A 14,639-nucleotide genomic window follows, 5' to 3' on the forward strand; every position below is an offset into this window, starting at 1 on the left:
CGACAAAAACTGGTGATGTTATTTGGCACCGAGTGAAAATTGCTCTGTTTTTAACATATCTCTTTTGGTCTTAAATAAGAGTACACTAGTTTACAAGAAAAATGAAGTTACGAGAAAAAGCGTTTTCTAGAATAATTTTGGGTGGCTGAATACGAAAATAATACTCTATTTCTCTTTCAAAGAAGTTCGAGTTTAAAAAAAAACGTTTTTCTTTTGCTTCCGCTTTTTGTTTTTGCTCTATTTTTTATTACTGAAAAATAATTTTTCATATTTTCAGAATCTAATGTGACAAATTTTAATTTTAATGTAATCGCGTTAAGCTAAGAAGAAAGGTGCTTCTTGAGTTAATTTTGGATCGCTGAATACGAAAACCAAGTCCATTTTTTCAAAGAAGCATTTTCAAGATTTCTTTGAAAAAGGTGTTTTGGGCACTATTTTAGTTATTTATCTTGTTCAAATAGGATCCGATCGAAACAGTTCGAAAGGTATTGATGTGCCCTTTCCGAAAATGTATAATATGCGTAGATCAAATCTCGACAAACATATGATTACGGCTTAAAAGCCAACTGTCAAAATTCTCTTTGAAGCGAAATTTCAGACAAACTGTTACCCGCCAATCACAGATGTTTATAGTAAACAAAAGAAAAAAGTTTTCTCTTGCATTAACTACTATGAACTGCGTTTAGCCAGTAACGGTTTGCCCGGAATTTCCTTTCAAAGAGAATTTTGACAGTTGGCTTTTAAGCCGTAATCGTATGTTGATCGAGAAATGTACATTTATTATGATTACAATCGACCAAAGTAAAAAAAAAAGTCTAATGTTCGACCTTTTTTTGAAATTTTTTTTTTGCATATTTCTAGTAATTTTTTTATAATAAATCAAGGACAGAAGAAAATTCTTTTAGAATCTAATGAGATAAACAATCTTTTTGCATAAATTTCAATCCAATGGTCACAAAAGTCGGATGAAAAATGTAGATGGTATGAAGCACTGAGTGAAAATTGTAATTTTTTATTTTTCGCACAAACGTACTTTCGGCTGAAATAATCTTCTATACTCGATAGTTATTGTTTGTGTTGGGTACTGTCTTCTCGAGCTTGCATCCGTCCATCCTGCGGCATTTGAATGGTTTTGGATATTTTATTGTACAACTAAGTGCTCTTTTTAAAATGTGGAAATATTGTTGGAAAAGTTTTGTTTTGTCTGTGGTGAGTACATATTTTACGAATTAAAGGAATTTTAGCCTTCTGCTTCAAAAGGCAGCAGATTCTCAGTTCACAGAATATTACGTGGCTAGTGCTACGATCCCACTGCGACTCCTTTTCGATAGAGACTGGAATATTTGACGACTAGCCTATGAGACCAGTGCCACACCCTCTAAACTGCCGCACCAGGGCAGGGTCCGCTAAAATCATAAAATTTCCATTTCGCTCAATGTGCCATAGCATCAACATTTTCCATCCGATGTTAGTGATATTGTGCTTAAAATTAACGTAAACATATTATTTGTCATCTTAGATTCGAAAAGGTCCGAAAAAAATTTGTTTTTCAGTAAAAAAAATCATTTAAAAATGAGTAACTTTTAAAAATGGTCAAAAATGTACTTTTTTTAAACTTTGGTCGCTTTTAGCACTAAAAATTCTACATATGATCGACACATATTATATGTTTTTGGAAAGGGCATCTCAGCATCTTTCAACCTGCATATTGACTAAATTAATTGAATGATTTTGACAAGAAATATTGACTTAAAACTACAAAAAGTGCTCAAAAACGAGTTTTTTGAGAAAATCACAATATCGCTTCTTTGAACAAAAAAATGAATATTGTTTTCGTGTTCAGCGACCCAAAATTAGTCTAAAAATACTTTTTCTTGAAGCTTCATTTTTCTTGTAAACTAGTGTAAGCGATCTGTCTTAATGTACGATATTCGTGGCAATTTCAATATGACCATTTTGACTACGATGGAAATGACACGAACACCAGCTCGGCCTAGCGCGTTAGATTTATCATTGTACTCGACATCACTACATTTAGTGTGCTCATTGATTCAAATAGTTACGCGTCCACTGTATCCGAAAAAATCGAATCAAAACAAGAAATTCCTTCGTTGGAAGCGTACAACGTTTTGACTGGCTTGATTCAGGCGAAACGAGAAATCGTACCAGATTACCAGATACAAATATTAGTTTGAGTGCATTCACATTGCTTCATTCCGGGTAATGAGAAGGCGGACACTTAGGCATTAGAAGGAGATATTTATGAAAGATCGTATAACTTCAGCGAATTTTTCAGCATCTGACAAGATGTCAGAGGACGCTTGAAAATTTATCAAATTACGTGGGGCAATAGAAGTTTAGGAATACGAAAGGTATTAGCAAACCTTGATTAAAGGGGATGGATGAAGGTCGTGAATTCTTTTGGGTGATATATCAGGTCATGTCCAATCATGGTACGATGAATGCGCATTTTCGGAGTATTGGGGTCGGGGGGAACGCTTGTGGTGACGGTTATCGCAACATTAAACATGTTGTCTGGTCGTGCGCCTAGTGTTCTAATGCCACCCTGATAGAATATATTCGTAAATCGCTATGCATTAGTTTCGTACAGATAATTTTCATAAAATATACGAATTATTCGTACATATAATGAATCGTTCGTAGTTCTCTTGAAACACATTTATTTGTTATTACGAGTTTTTCGTGAAAACCACGAAACGACTTTCGTTGGCAGATTACGAAACAGCTTCGTTCGGCAAACGAATTGTTCGCTGCTATATACGAATATCTTTATAATATTTACGAGCACCATTCGTCGAACCGTCAACGTCAACAGAGCTTCAATATGGAGTCATTGTTGCTATACGTCATACGTCATACGATTGTTGATGATCACGACGGTCTCGGTCTGACTATTTAGTAGCCGTATCCGTGTCCGCCGGTTTCAGGAAGATTTTTTAAACCTCTTCCGCTTCTAGTTGATCCAGAATCTGGAGCAGTACGGATTCAGTTGAGCTATCGCAAATCGATGGTTTTGTATGAATAATTTTGAGTTTTTCTCTGCCGGAGCAATGTCAAAAGAATATGCTATTAAATACGAAAACTTCTCTTAGATGAACGAAATGAATTCGTGCGACCAACGGGATTGTTCGTAATATACATAGACGTTTATTAAAATAAACAAAACATTCCGTTTCATTCACGAAAGTTAATATCGTTTTCAACGACAACATTCGTGTAATGTACACTAAATTAGTAAAATTCACGAATACTTTCGTTCATCAAGCGACCATTTCTTTATATCACAATAAAATCGATTTTGCCAGATCTGTTTTTTTAACTAGAAAAATTGGTGTTGTCAAACATCGATCCCAAAAGATCGAATGAAAATATAACAAGATAATAAATGCGAAAACTTTTCTAAGATGATCGAAATGAATTCGTGCGACCAACGAAGTCGTTCGTAATATACACAAACATTTATTGAAATAAACGAATGATTTCGTTTCATTCACGAAAAATAATGTCGTTATCAACGATAACATTCGTGCCATGTACACTAGATAAGTAAAAGTTACTAAAACTTTTGTTCATCGAGCGTCCATTTTTTCACACCACAATCTTTCTAGTACTTAGTAATGATGAGCAGGTTGAAATAGAATCGAATTTGCCAGATCGATCTTTTTAATTAATAAAAAATTGGTGCTGTCAAACATTCATCCTAAAACATCGAATGCGACAAACGAAATCGTTTGTAATATACATAAACGTTTATTAAAATACACGAAACATTTCGTTTCATTCCCGAAAAATAATGCCGTTTTCAACAATAACATTCATGTAATTTAAACTAAATATGTAAAATTTACGAAAACTTTCGTTCATCAAGCGGCCATTACTTCACACCACAATCTTTTTAGTCCTCAATAGAAGGGAGCAGGTTGAATTAAAATCGATTTTACCAGATCGATCCTTTAAGTTAGTTGAAAAAATCGTTGTTGTCAAACATCGATCCTAAAATATCGATTGAAAAAATAATATACTAATGAATACGAACACTTTCCTAAGATGAACGAAACGAAATCGTGCGACCAACGAAATCGTTCATCATATGCATAAACATTTATTAAAATACACGAAACATTTCGTTTCGTTCACGAAAAATAATGTCGTTATCAACGATTACATTCGTGCAATGTAAACTAAATAAGTAAAATTTACGAAAACTTTCGTTCATCAAGCGGCTATTTCTTCGTACCACAATAAAATCGATTTGGCCACATTGATTTTTTTAAATTAAAAAAAAATCGATGTTGTCAAACATCGATCCCAAAAGATCGACTGAAAACAATAAGAGCATAATAAATACGAACACTTTTCTAAGATAAACGAAATTAATTCGTGCGACCAACGAAATCGTTCGTAATAGTGTGTGTACATTAAAATAAACAAAACATTTCGTTTCATTCTCGAAAAATTATGTCGTTATCAACGATAACATTCGTGCAGTATACATTAAACGTGTAAAATTTACGAAAGATTTCGTTCACCAAGCGGCCATTCTTGTTCATGAAATGAACGAAACCTACTATTTAGGATGCACGAAAATACTTCGTTGCAGAAAACGACGAATGAATTCGTGCATTGTATGATCGATTTCATTATATTTACGAATTTATATTATCAGTGTAACAGACCTGCTATAGGGGAACCCTTCATATCATCCATTGTACCCTGATCGATTGTGTAAAATTGGGCTCTACTATCAGGAAAACAATAACATGCACCACGTGTTGTTTAAGCTAAAAAAAATCAATGGAGAAATGGACTCCCCGATGAATAGTAGAGAAAAAAGAATAGCATTCAAAGATGATGCGATTTATCCAATTTTTTCGCAAATCTCCAAATACGAACCGTGTTAAGCAATAAGTTTACAAAATTCGACACTTTTTTGTCAGAAAGGTGTGCCCTCCTTTCTCAGCCGGCTGGAGCCGCTTATGCTCATTGTCCACTAACCTAATACACCGTAGACTTCCAAGCGGTTTGAGGTGAACGTGTATTTTTTTTTTATTTCGATTATAGAGATTTCAACCTTAAGGTCATTCGCCTCTTCGGGTTAGAAAAATCTCTTATGAAAAAGTTCTAACCCTATGTGCGGGATCGGGACTTGAACCCAGGTGCGGTGCGTACAAGGCAATCGATTTACCAACTACGCTAGGTCCACCCCCGTGTAATTTTATCCACGGTGTTCCTAAAACCGTTATTAACAAAAAAATGACCATAAATTTGTCATACGGCATTCGAAAGATACAGTATCCAAGCATCTTCTCAGTGAATTTCAAAATGATCCATCGAGGGATTCGAGAGAAATTGCAATTTGAAGTTTTATGACACGTTTCATAAGGCTACCAGCAAACACCCACGGGTTTGGTCCTATCTCTACAAACAAATTTTTTTTGTCTACTTATTTAGTACATGGCATTCGAAAGATATAGTAATCAAGTATATCTCCTGCAAGTTTGAAAATAGTTCATCGACGGAATCGAAATTTATAACGGTTTGGATGTGGTATGCGGTCATAGATGGGTTTTCTACCAGACTTCAAGCGTGAATCCATGTTTGTCCATTGACTATTTAGATCGTTTATACGTGTCGCGGTTTTTAAAGGAAAACCTTGCCATTTAATTACATAAATATAATGTACAAAAGGTGTTATTTATATGGCGCACTGAAAAAATATGAAAATAGGGTTGTCTACCAAACTTTAAATATAATGTGAAAACTAAAAAAATGAATAAAAGTTGGAATGTTTACTTCAAAAGGCCATATCTCAATGGTTTGTTGACCGATTCTAATTATTTTTGCATTATTGAACAGGTAAACGTTTCATTGTTAATTTACGTTAAGAAGAATATAAAACAGATTCATCTACATCAATAAATAGGCGATATAGTTGATATGTATTATCATTATTTAGTAAATATTTTTGTTTTAAAAATAGCTGCCTATCCATTTTTATATACTAGTTGATTGCAATTGCTGTATAAACATCTGAATGTCAAATTCTCATGATAAGTTCAATTCGACAATAAAACTGACAATAGTTAGAGATATGAGCAGATGAACTTGTACTAATAACATCCCCTTTGACCAGTTTTAACATCTGTCAACCCAACCAGCGATTGTACAAAATTTCCAACACAAACCGTATCATAACATAAATTGATCTGAATCAGCGAATACCTTCATATTTTTTAAATTTATGGTTTTATTTTTCCATCATTTGTAGTTTGCGTTCGTTGCATTCAACTAATGTATAGGTCATCGTTTTGAATACAAAGATATTCACTAAATAGTGATAATTGAGGATAATTATGTTGTCTATTGTTTGAAGTAGGCAACTCTATTTTATATTCTTCTTAATGAAAATTAACGATGAAACGTCTACTTGTTCAATAATGAAAAAATAATTAGAATCGGTCAACAAACCATTGAAATGTGGCCTTTTGAATTCCGACTTTTATCCATTTTTTATTTTACACATTATATTTAACGTTTGGTAGACAACCCTATTTTCATATTTTTTCAGTGCGCCATATAAATAACACCTTTTGTACATTATATTTATGTAATTAAATGGTAAGGTTTTCCTTTAAAAACCGCGACACGTATAAACGATCTAAATAGTCAATGGACAAACATGGATTCACGCTTGGAGTCTGGTAGAAAATCCATCTATGACCGCATACCACATCCAAACCGTCATAAATTTCGATTCCGTCAATGAAATATTTTCAAAATTGCAGGAGATATACTTGATTACTATATCTTTCGAATGCCATGTTCTAAATAAGTAGACAAAAAAAATTTTGTTTGTAGAGATAGGACCAAACCCGTGGGTGTTTACTGGTAGCCTTATGAAACTTGTCATAAAACTTCAAATTGCAATTTCTCTCGAATCCCTCGATGGATCATTTTGAAATTCACTGAGAAGAGGCTTGGATACTGTATCTTTCGAATGCCGTATGACAAATTTATAGTCATTTTTTTTGTTAATAACGGTTTTAGGAACACCATGTATCACACTACTCAGTACAATTTTCGCTACTACTAGGTGCTGATATTTACAAGTAAGAAATAAAATCTTTCTCTTTAAATTCAACGTCACGAAGCTTGGACCACAGAGAACAGACTGCCATGTTCGATCACTTAAGAATGAAAATAACTGAAACGTTTGGGTTGCCGTACTAGTATAACTAGAGACATAACTTTAGCGGCCATTTTGAGCTGTCTATCTGGTCAGTTGTCAAATCGGTCAACCTCAACAGCGGTCTTGGTGACAAGTACTAAACTAAGATTGAATAGAGCGCTATTTCTTACAAATTTTATTTTTGGTAGATGGAGTTTGTTCTCTGCGGTACCATTTTTAGTCTAAAAGCATCTGAAAGATAAGCAAAAAGCACTGCATTGTTCCATAAACCGTTCCATCGGAATCAGTTAGTTCCATCAGCATTTGCGAAAACAGCGAATTATAGCAGTTCTTATAAAACACACACTTTCAGCCACAACAGCAAAAACAAACTATGATTTATGTAGGTATATTTTGACAGGCAGACAACCACACAACACCGAATTATGCGCAACAGGCTGATGACGTATGACGTGACTGGCTTACCACAAGTACTGGTTAGTGGTTGATGTTTGTTCGATCTAAGATCTGGTATGCTTCGCTTTATATGAGACATCATTCCTAAATTTTGGCGTAAAGAATCGAAAATTGAAAAATGACGTAATACTAGGTACTAAGGTGCCACTAGCAAATCTTATTAATTCATCGCGCAGTGCTGGCATAATAGTCTAAAGAGCTCTCGTACGGCCATTGTAACTCTACTGGAATTAATAAGATTTCGGGGATGATGTTTGCTTAAACCACTCACCTGATATAGAAAATTTTCGATCGTCATCGAAGTTAGTGCTCAATTGTCCCGAACTTCTATCATTTGGAATATCACATTTGGTCTGACTTTGTCTTTGATGATGCACCGTGCTTCTGCGATGGGAAATATGTACAAAAAAATGTATTAAAATATGTTGTCTTCTATTCGCGGGAAATTGGACGGAAAAAACTCACATCCTCCTAACATAGGATCGCGAGTCGCTGTCTCTATCCTGTGACCCGAGTCGCATATGTCGATGCCTTAACTCTATTCCCGCTTGCTCCTCCTGGCGCGTCCGAGGGAAAGTTAGCAAAGGGGAGAGAAGAAGAAACCAGACCGAGAGGAAAAATAAATGCGTTCAGCGGGATACGAAACTGCTGCACGGATGCAGCTCTTTAGGTGCATCTAAAGAAACAAAAAAAAAACAAAATAAATAAAAAAGAAACTAGACGAACAGAAAAGCGCTGCGAAAGAATGCTGAAAACTATTATCCGAACAATGGTGCTACTTTCCGCGTCCCGATGCTATGGTTGGGACAACCATGTTGTGCTTTAGGAACTATTTGTGCTGCGGAACTGAATGGAATGTAGTACCTATAACTCAAACTAAACTTCCATTCCAGATGTGCAACTACACACTATTTCTTCGATTGCTGCTTTCGAGAATCCAATTTTCAGGTTACAATCGATTCGCTTCGTAGGCATATTTTATGAGTGAGCAATGAAACGCGAACAATTTTTCTGTAATGCAAATCGCTGAACATGTAGAAATTTGAAAATTCTTCAGATTATCATCGACTTTAATATATGTATCACAGAATATTGACCTAACTTTTGAATTACTCGAATCTTTAAATTTGTGCTTTATTTATTATTTAATAAAATTAGTAAAATATTCGTTAATTTAAATATACCAGTGGTTTTCGACCAAATGTGAATTTGGCTGTTCGTGGCGGTGATTCATGCTTAAGAAAATTTAATTTAAAACTAGAAGTTGAAATGTTTCTCGAAACTAGCATAGGTCATAAACTACAACTATTCAACTATGCCACTAGATACGAAATAGAGAAAACAAATTGAAAGGTGAACTAACAAAAGAAAAAATACCTCAGAAATATAAGAAGCGAAAGGCTACTACGGATAAAATAGTGTATGAAAAGTTTTGGAATATCGACTCACATCTCTCATATTATACGTAATTTCCAAACTATTTACAAAACTATCATAAAACTCCGGAAATAAATCTAACACGTCTAATAAGTCATCTCTATGAATCTTATGTAGATCACAATAAGTTAATGCTTTAACATTACTATTCGATTTTCCCAGCGTCGCGTGCGTGCAGGGATTTTCGCCGAAAATATCATCTTTCCCTGAAATTGAGAGATAAAAATTAGTAATGAAAATTTACAATAAGTTAGTCAATAGAGGGTTAATGCTTTGGGAACTTTAAAAGGTTATTTTTCATTTTCCTAAAGAACTTTTCGGATTAAACAAGTGTTCATGTTCATTAGCACCATCTAGTGGCGAATTCTGAAAAATGTTGTATGCCAGTGTGTAAGCGCAAAACGGGTAAAATAAGTTGATTGAAAAAATTATGCAAATCGTAGCTAATTGATATTCATTCATTTCCTGAATGTCTCAAGAGAATCCGGAAAATGGCGACCGTTTGTCGAGCAATTATGTGTGTGCTATTGTTTATGAACATACCCTTCAGGGAACGGTACAAAACGATCAATCCAAGTCAAGTGCGGGGCTGAAAATAGTACCACCACTTACCTAATATCGCCATGACTACATCGTCCTTCAGAATCTCTATAGAGCCTCGCGCTATAAAGTAAAGGTACGTGAGGACATCTCCTTTGTGCACCAAAGTGTCACCGGGAGGAGCGTGGGTTGTTTTAAACTTCAACGAAAGAGCTCTGCAAATAATGAAAAATAGAAGAAGAAGATAATAAATCTTGCTGCTTCACCACAAGAGGTCCTCGGGATGCAATGGTACCAACCACCACCACCACCACCCCTCGTCACCACGTGCACCAGGCCGTGGACTCACCTCAGGCAGCCAGGGCTGGCGGCCTCGAAGGCGGAGCAATTGTTGAGCAGGTTTCGATTCAAGTGCAAACAGATGTCGGCCTGTAGGCACTCGGGGAATCCTTTCAGTACCGAGTTCATATCGATGCCGTTCGTGTAGGTCCACGCGTGCTGAAAGTACTCCTCCAACCGCTGCCGCAGAGGGTTCGGTATCTGCAGGGGGTTTAAGTTTTATCGTCGGTGGAAAAACGGCACAAAAGACAAAACGGAGAGGGTCAGAACAGTGTGTTCATGTATGTTCACAATCAACAACTTGTTTATGCAACCATGGAATGCTCTGAATGAACGCTCTTGGGCACCACGGGAACGAAAGCTTACTCCCGTATTGACCTCCCGCGTGGCACGAGGCCGGGAGTCATTGGCTTGCGTCCTCTTGAGCCCACGTGATGTATATGTGTAATATGTGTGTGTATTTAGATTGGAATTGGCGTAGCGGAGAATGTACCTGGTGAAATCGAATGAACTCGCGAACACGCAACATTTGTGTGTGATATCGGGCCGTGCCGGAGTAGAGCCGCTGAATGATGGCCGATACGTTACCGAAGATACTGGCATACATGAGTGCTGGTGTGGTGTTGTTGTTGTTAATTTTCAGCGGAACGAGGTCAACCGGTTGGAGAAAAGAAAGAAGAAGAAAAGAAAGGTTATTTATATCATAATTGTATTGTTATCAGTTAAGATATGGATATTTATTGGTTTTTGAGAAATTGAATCAGCTCATATGTGAGTTAGGATGTATTTCAACTACTGCTATGCCCATGTTGTTTGTGGATAACAACGTTTTTAAGCAACTATAACTTTTGATCGAGACAAGATTTGCTTACAAAAGCAAGTAAGGCTTATAAATGTGACTATTGTCTTTCATTTGAGTATTAACAGTTACAGAAATCAGCTGTAGAACTGAAGTTATTGCAATTTTGCTGATTGCATTCCGATGGAGCAGTGCTGCCAGGGACAGTTTACGTTGACGACGGAAATTTTATTTTTCATATATCTTCGTTATGTTGCAATATTATTGAAAACTGATCAAACCTTTAATTACGTTTTCCACGCAATTGGACCATTGTAAATATTCTAGGAGAATTGTAGTGAGCATCGGAAGGTATAAATTGAACAGCTTCTAGCACTGCGAGGGAAGCAACTATCTTTATGAAAAATAGCTTGTCGTGTTTCTTGATCCTACCGTTTTCAAGGAAAAATAGTTTTGAAACCCTACAGGCATTAGAAAAAAGTTGGGCATGAAAGGGTTAACGTGAAAATAGAACAAGCTTCACATCTGACTAGCACAGCCGGTGAACAGTATTTCTAGGTAAAGCCCACGCCACAAGGGAAATTTGAACAAATGGAACGCATACATCATCGGGCCACAAAGCAGATGCGGATTGTAATGAAGATTGATCCTCTGCCATCACTGGTGCATTTATTTTTCTCCCATGGTAGAACCATCTGCATATTAGGTGAGGCTCTTTCTAGATCACAATCAATGCCAACAGAATAAGTCAATTCTGAATGAAGCGGTATTTGTTATTAGAACAACCGTTCTTGAAAAATATCTGCCTAATAGGACAGAGCCCATTTTTAGTCTCAAATAAAGTTCTCGATTCACAGATTTATTATTTTAAAAATTAGATGAACTGTCAATTAAGATTGGTTTTTACGGAAACAGACAGAAGTGTTGAAAAAATATCGAACTTCTTATCAGTAGTGAAACATTTTGATGTCGTACACTTATCTGTTTAAAACACTGTTCTAAGCTGCTTTTGAACCATTTTTTAAACTAAGTAAGAACTAGTTTTACACGTAGTGTATGCAGTTCCATTCTCTTCTTTAGAAAAAAATAATGTGTTGTGTGCAAGACACGTTACAGTTACATTGAAAATGCTACATGTTTAGCCAACACCTTGCGCTAATTTTAGGTTTATAGATCATCAATAATTGTCAGATTATTTCAAATAGTTGCACAGATTGTTGTTTCTTTACACGGTGTCTCTGGTAGAAAATATTTAAACAAAAAATCAGTATCGCCAAAATACTCAAAAAAAGCTTAGATGCTTCTCTTTCATCTGAGCATAACTTTGAAATGTTCTTTCGGGGGGTCTAGAACATTTATTTTTTTTTAAACATTTTGATTAATTTTTAGGTAATTTTTCAATGAGTAGCTCAAAACATACATCTCCTTTTTAGGAGGTTAAATCAGTGAGCACACACTGTCAGAGGAACGGACTTGTAACGTTAATGAAATGCTTCGAAGACACCATTTAGCCAGTTTCGCATTGGTATTAAGAGGTCTTGAAATTTGCAAAACAAATCGTATCCTTCAATTTATTTTTCTTCGGAATATATTTTTGCTCGGGGTTTCTTTGTAACTAATGTTACATTCAAAATTCTATCATTGTTCTATGGTTTCTTCGAACAATTTTAGCTCAATTTGATTTGTTTTAGTTTTAAGATTCCTTGAAAATTACAAGTTTAAATACGATCGACAGAGTCTCCCTTCAAAACACATAGGAGCAGTGGTCCACATTTTAGCAGAAAATTATATTTTCCGCAAAATCATTTCATACTATCTGATTTGGAGGAGGCGAGAAAATGTTTGAAAGCAGTTGGTTCAAAGTAGAAATTCTATTATAGCAAATATGCGAAAATTGAAATTTTAGAGTGCACTTTATCAAGTATTATGGTTTGAGTAGTTAACGAAACAAACGATCTAAATACATGAAATATAGGTAAAATGTTATGAGGAACCCAAAAATGGTATAATTTTGAGCTAGACAAGGGTCGGAAAAGAATCCTGAGCAAAAAAATTCTATTATCATAAAATATAAACAAAAGGGTATTGTTTTGCGGATTTGAAGAAATTCTAAAAAGTTATTATTACAGGTTTGACCCAAAAACACAATTATTTAAAATAAATGAAAAAAATAATTTAAATTTTTTCACAACTTGGTAGATGCGAAAAATTGTAACGTTTTCTATATCGTAGCATTTTTAATGCAAAATATAGTAATATTTAGTGCATTGATCGCAAATCCAAAAAAAAGTATTCAAATTTTCAGCCAATTTCAGAAAATTAATCTACAAAGACAGTTTCATCTCACTTACCATGGAAGTAGGAAGCAGATATTAATAAATAGGAAGCAGATATAAGGCCAATGTACTTATAATAAGTATACTAACAAACACTGTAATCATGGAAATTGGTACACATCAAAATGACTTCTCGCTCAACGGGGTCCACGTTTGTGAAAAAAGCACTAAATTTAAGTGTTAAACAATACATACACTAACTAATTGAATTCAAAGAACACAAATAAATCATTAACTAAGAAATTATTTACTGATACTAATTATTCATCAATTTTCAAAAAAAAGTTAGTTTCATATATCGACATATAAACGAGTAATAAAGTTTTCATACGTATATAAACGTAGATATTTATTTTTCATATTTAAAAAAGTTCTTGCACCTTAGAGAAAACAATTCAAAACTTGTCTCGTTTAAAATAGAAGCAAGTTTCCGGAGAGTGAGTACGTCAGTGATATTGATTTGTTTGTGGTAATATTGTTCTGCCAGAGACAAAAAAGAAATGTCCCGAGTAAAAATATTATTCAAATTTTAAATTTAAATTATTTCGAAATTGGCTAAATGTCGGACATTGGTGCCTTCGGAGGCATTCTGATACTGTATGTCCAAAGATCCATCCTCCTAAAAGTGATATATCTTCTGAGAGCTTTTCATTGAAACGCAGTTTTCAAAAATAATCATCAAAATGTTAAAAAAAAATTGTTTTAGACCTCCCGATAGTACATTTCAAATTTAGTCTCAGATGAAAGAGGAGTATCTAAGCATTAAATTAGTGAATATTTCAGCGATACTGATTTTTTTTTGTCCAAATATTGTTCTACCAGAGACACCGTGGCTTTAAACCATCACAGAAAGAAGATCGTTTGACATGAAACATATACATCAATGTACCAAAATGTATAGTAAAACGGAGCACATTAATGAAAACAGTTTTACAATAATACGCATTTTGATTCAGCCGATTTTCTACCGATTCATTACAAAATTAACGTTGAACGGATTAAATAATTGTACAATGTTGATATAATTTTCAAACGTTGCTATTCTTTGGTAAAGGTTTATAGCTGATCATTAACAATCGCAAATGGAAATCAAGTTATTAGAAATATTTTTCTAATAAGGATGGTTTGGTGATAAATTTATCTTGTGATTCTGGTCGAGATTCCTATGAAAAGATTCGAACCTTGCCGGCACGGCTCATACGCACAGTATAAACTAATAGTTCACACATAAATTTGATAGCAATTTTTTACTGGCAATTGTTTTAATCGATTGTTGTTCGAATTATGAAAATCCGCGTAACGATTAACAAAACACAAGCGTAAACTTTGTTATCTCACATTTCCACAATGTTTTTGAAATAATATGAATATTTCAATAGCGCCTAGTTAAAATACCAAAATACAGTTACAATCAATCGGATTATTCTGAATCGATCTGTTATTAGATATCGCAAATCCATCAAGAATCAACAGCGCTACAGTGGCTTTAAATTGTAACACATTTTCGTGACGCGGATCGATT

At 34.8% G+C, this 14,639-nt stretch overlaps 1 protein-coding gene across 9 annotated transcripts in view; it reads right to left on the bottom strand.

Moving 5' to 3' along the window:
- The window catches only part of LOC131693080 (potassium voltage-gated channel subfamily H member 6), a 457,523-nt gene that overhangs the window by 18,525 nt on the left and 424,359 nt on the right, over positions 1-14,639 (bottom strand). For 8 of the 9 annotated variants that reach the window (XM_058980601.1, XM_058980599.1, XM_058980603.1 and 5 more), the window contains 7 exons: positions 10,476-10,594; positions 9,993-10,183; positions 9,716-9,858; positions 9,116-9,309; positions 8,132-8,223; positions 7,938-8,050; positions 7,676-7,750 (listed from right to left, as the gene is read on the bottom strand). In XM_058980601.1, the coding sequence (XP_058836584.1) occupies positions 7,676-7,750; positions 7,938-8,050; positions 8,132-8,223; positions 9,116-9,309; positions 9,716-9,858; positions 9,993-10,183; positions 10,476-10,594 (927 nt within the window). The remainder of the gene's footprint in view (positions 1-7,675; positions 7,751-7,937; positions 8,051-8,131; positions 8,224-9,115; positions 9,310-9,715; positions 9,859-9,992; positions 10,184-10,475; positions 10,595-14,639) is intronic. The other variant, XM_058980602.1, reaches the window with a different exon arrangement.

This window comes from Topomyia yanbarensis, chromosome 3 (assembly GCF_030247195.1).
Source record: "Topomyia yanbarensis strain Yona2022 chromosome 3, ASM3024719v1, whole genome shotgun sequence".
Lineage (NCBI taxonomy): Eukaryota > Metazoa > Arthropoda > Insecta > Diptera > Culicidae > Topomyia > Topomyia yanbarensis.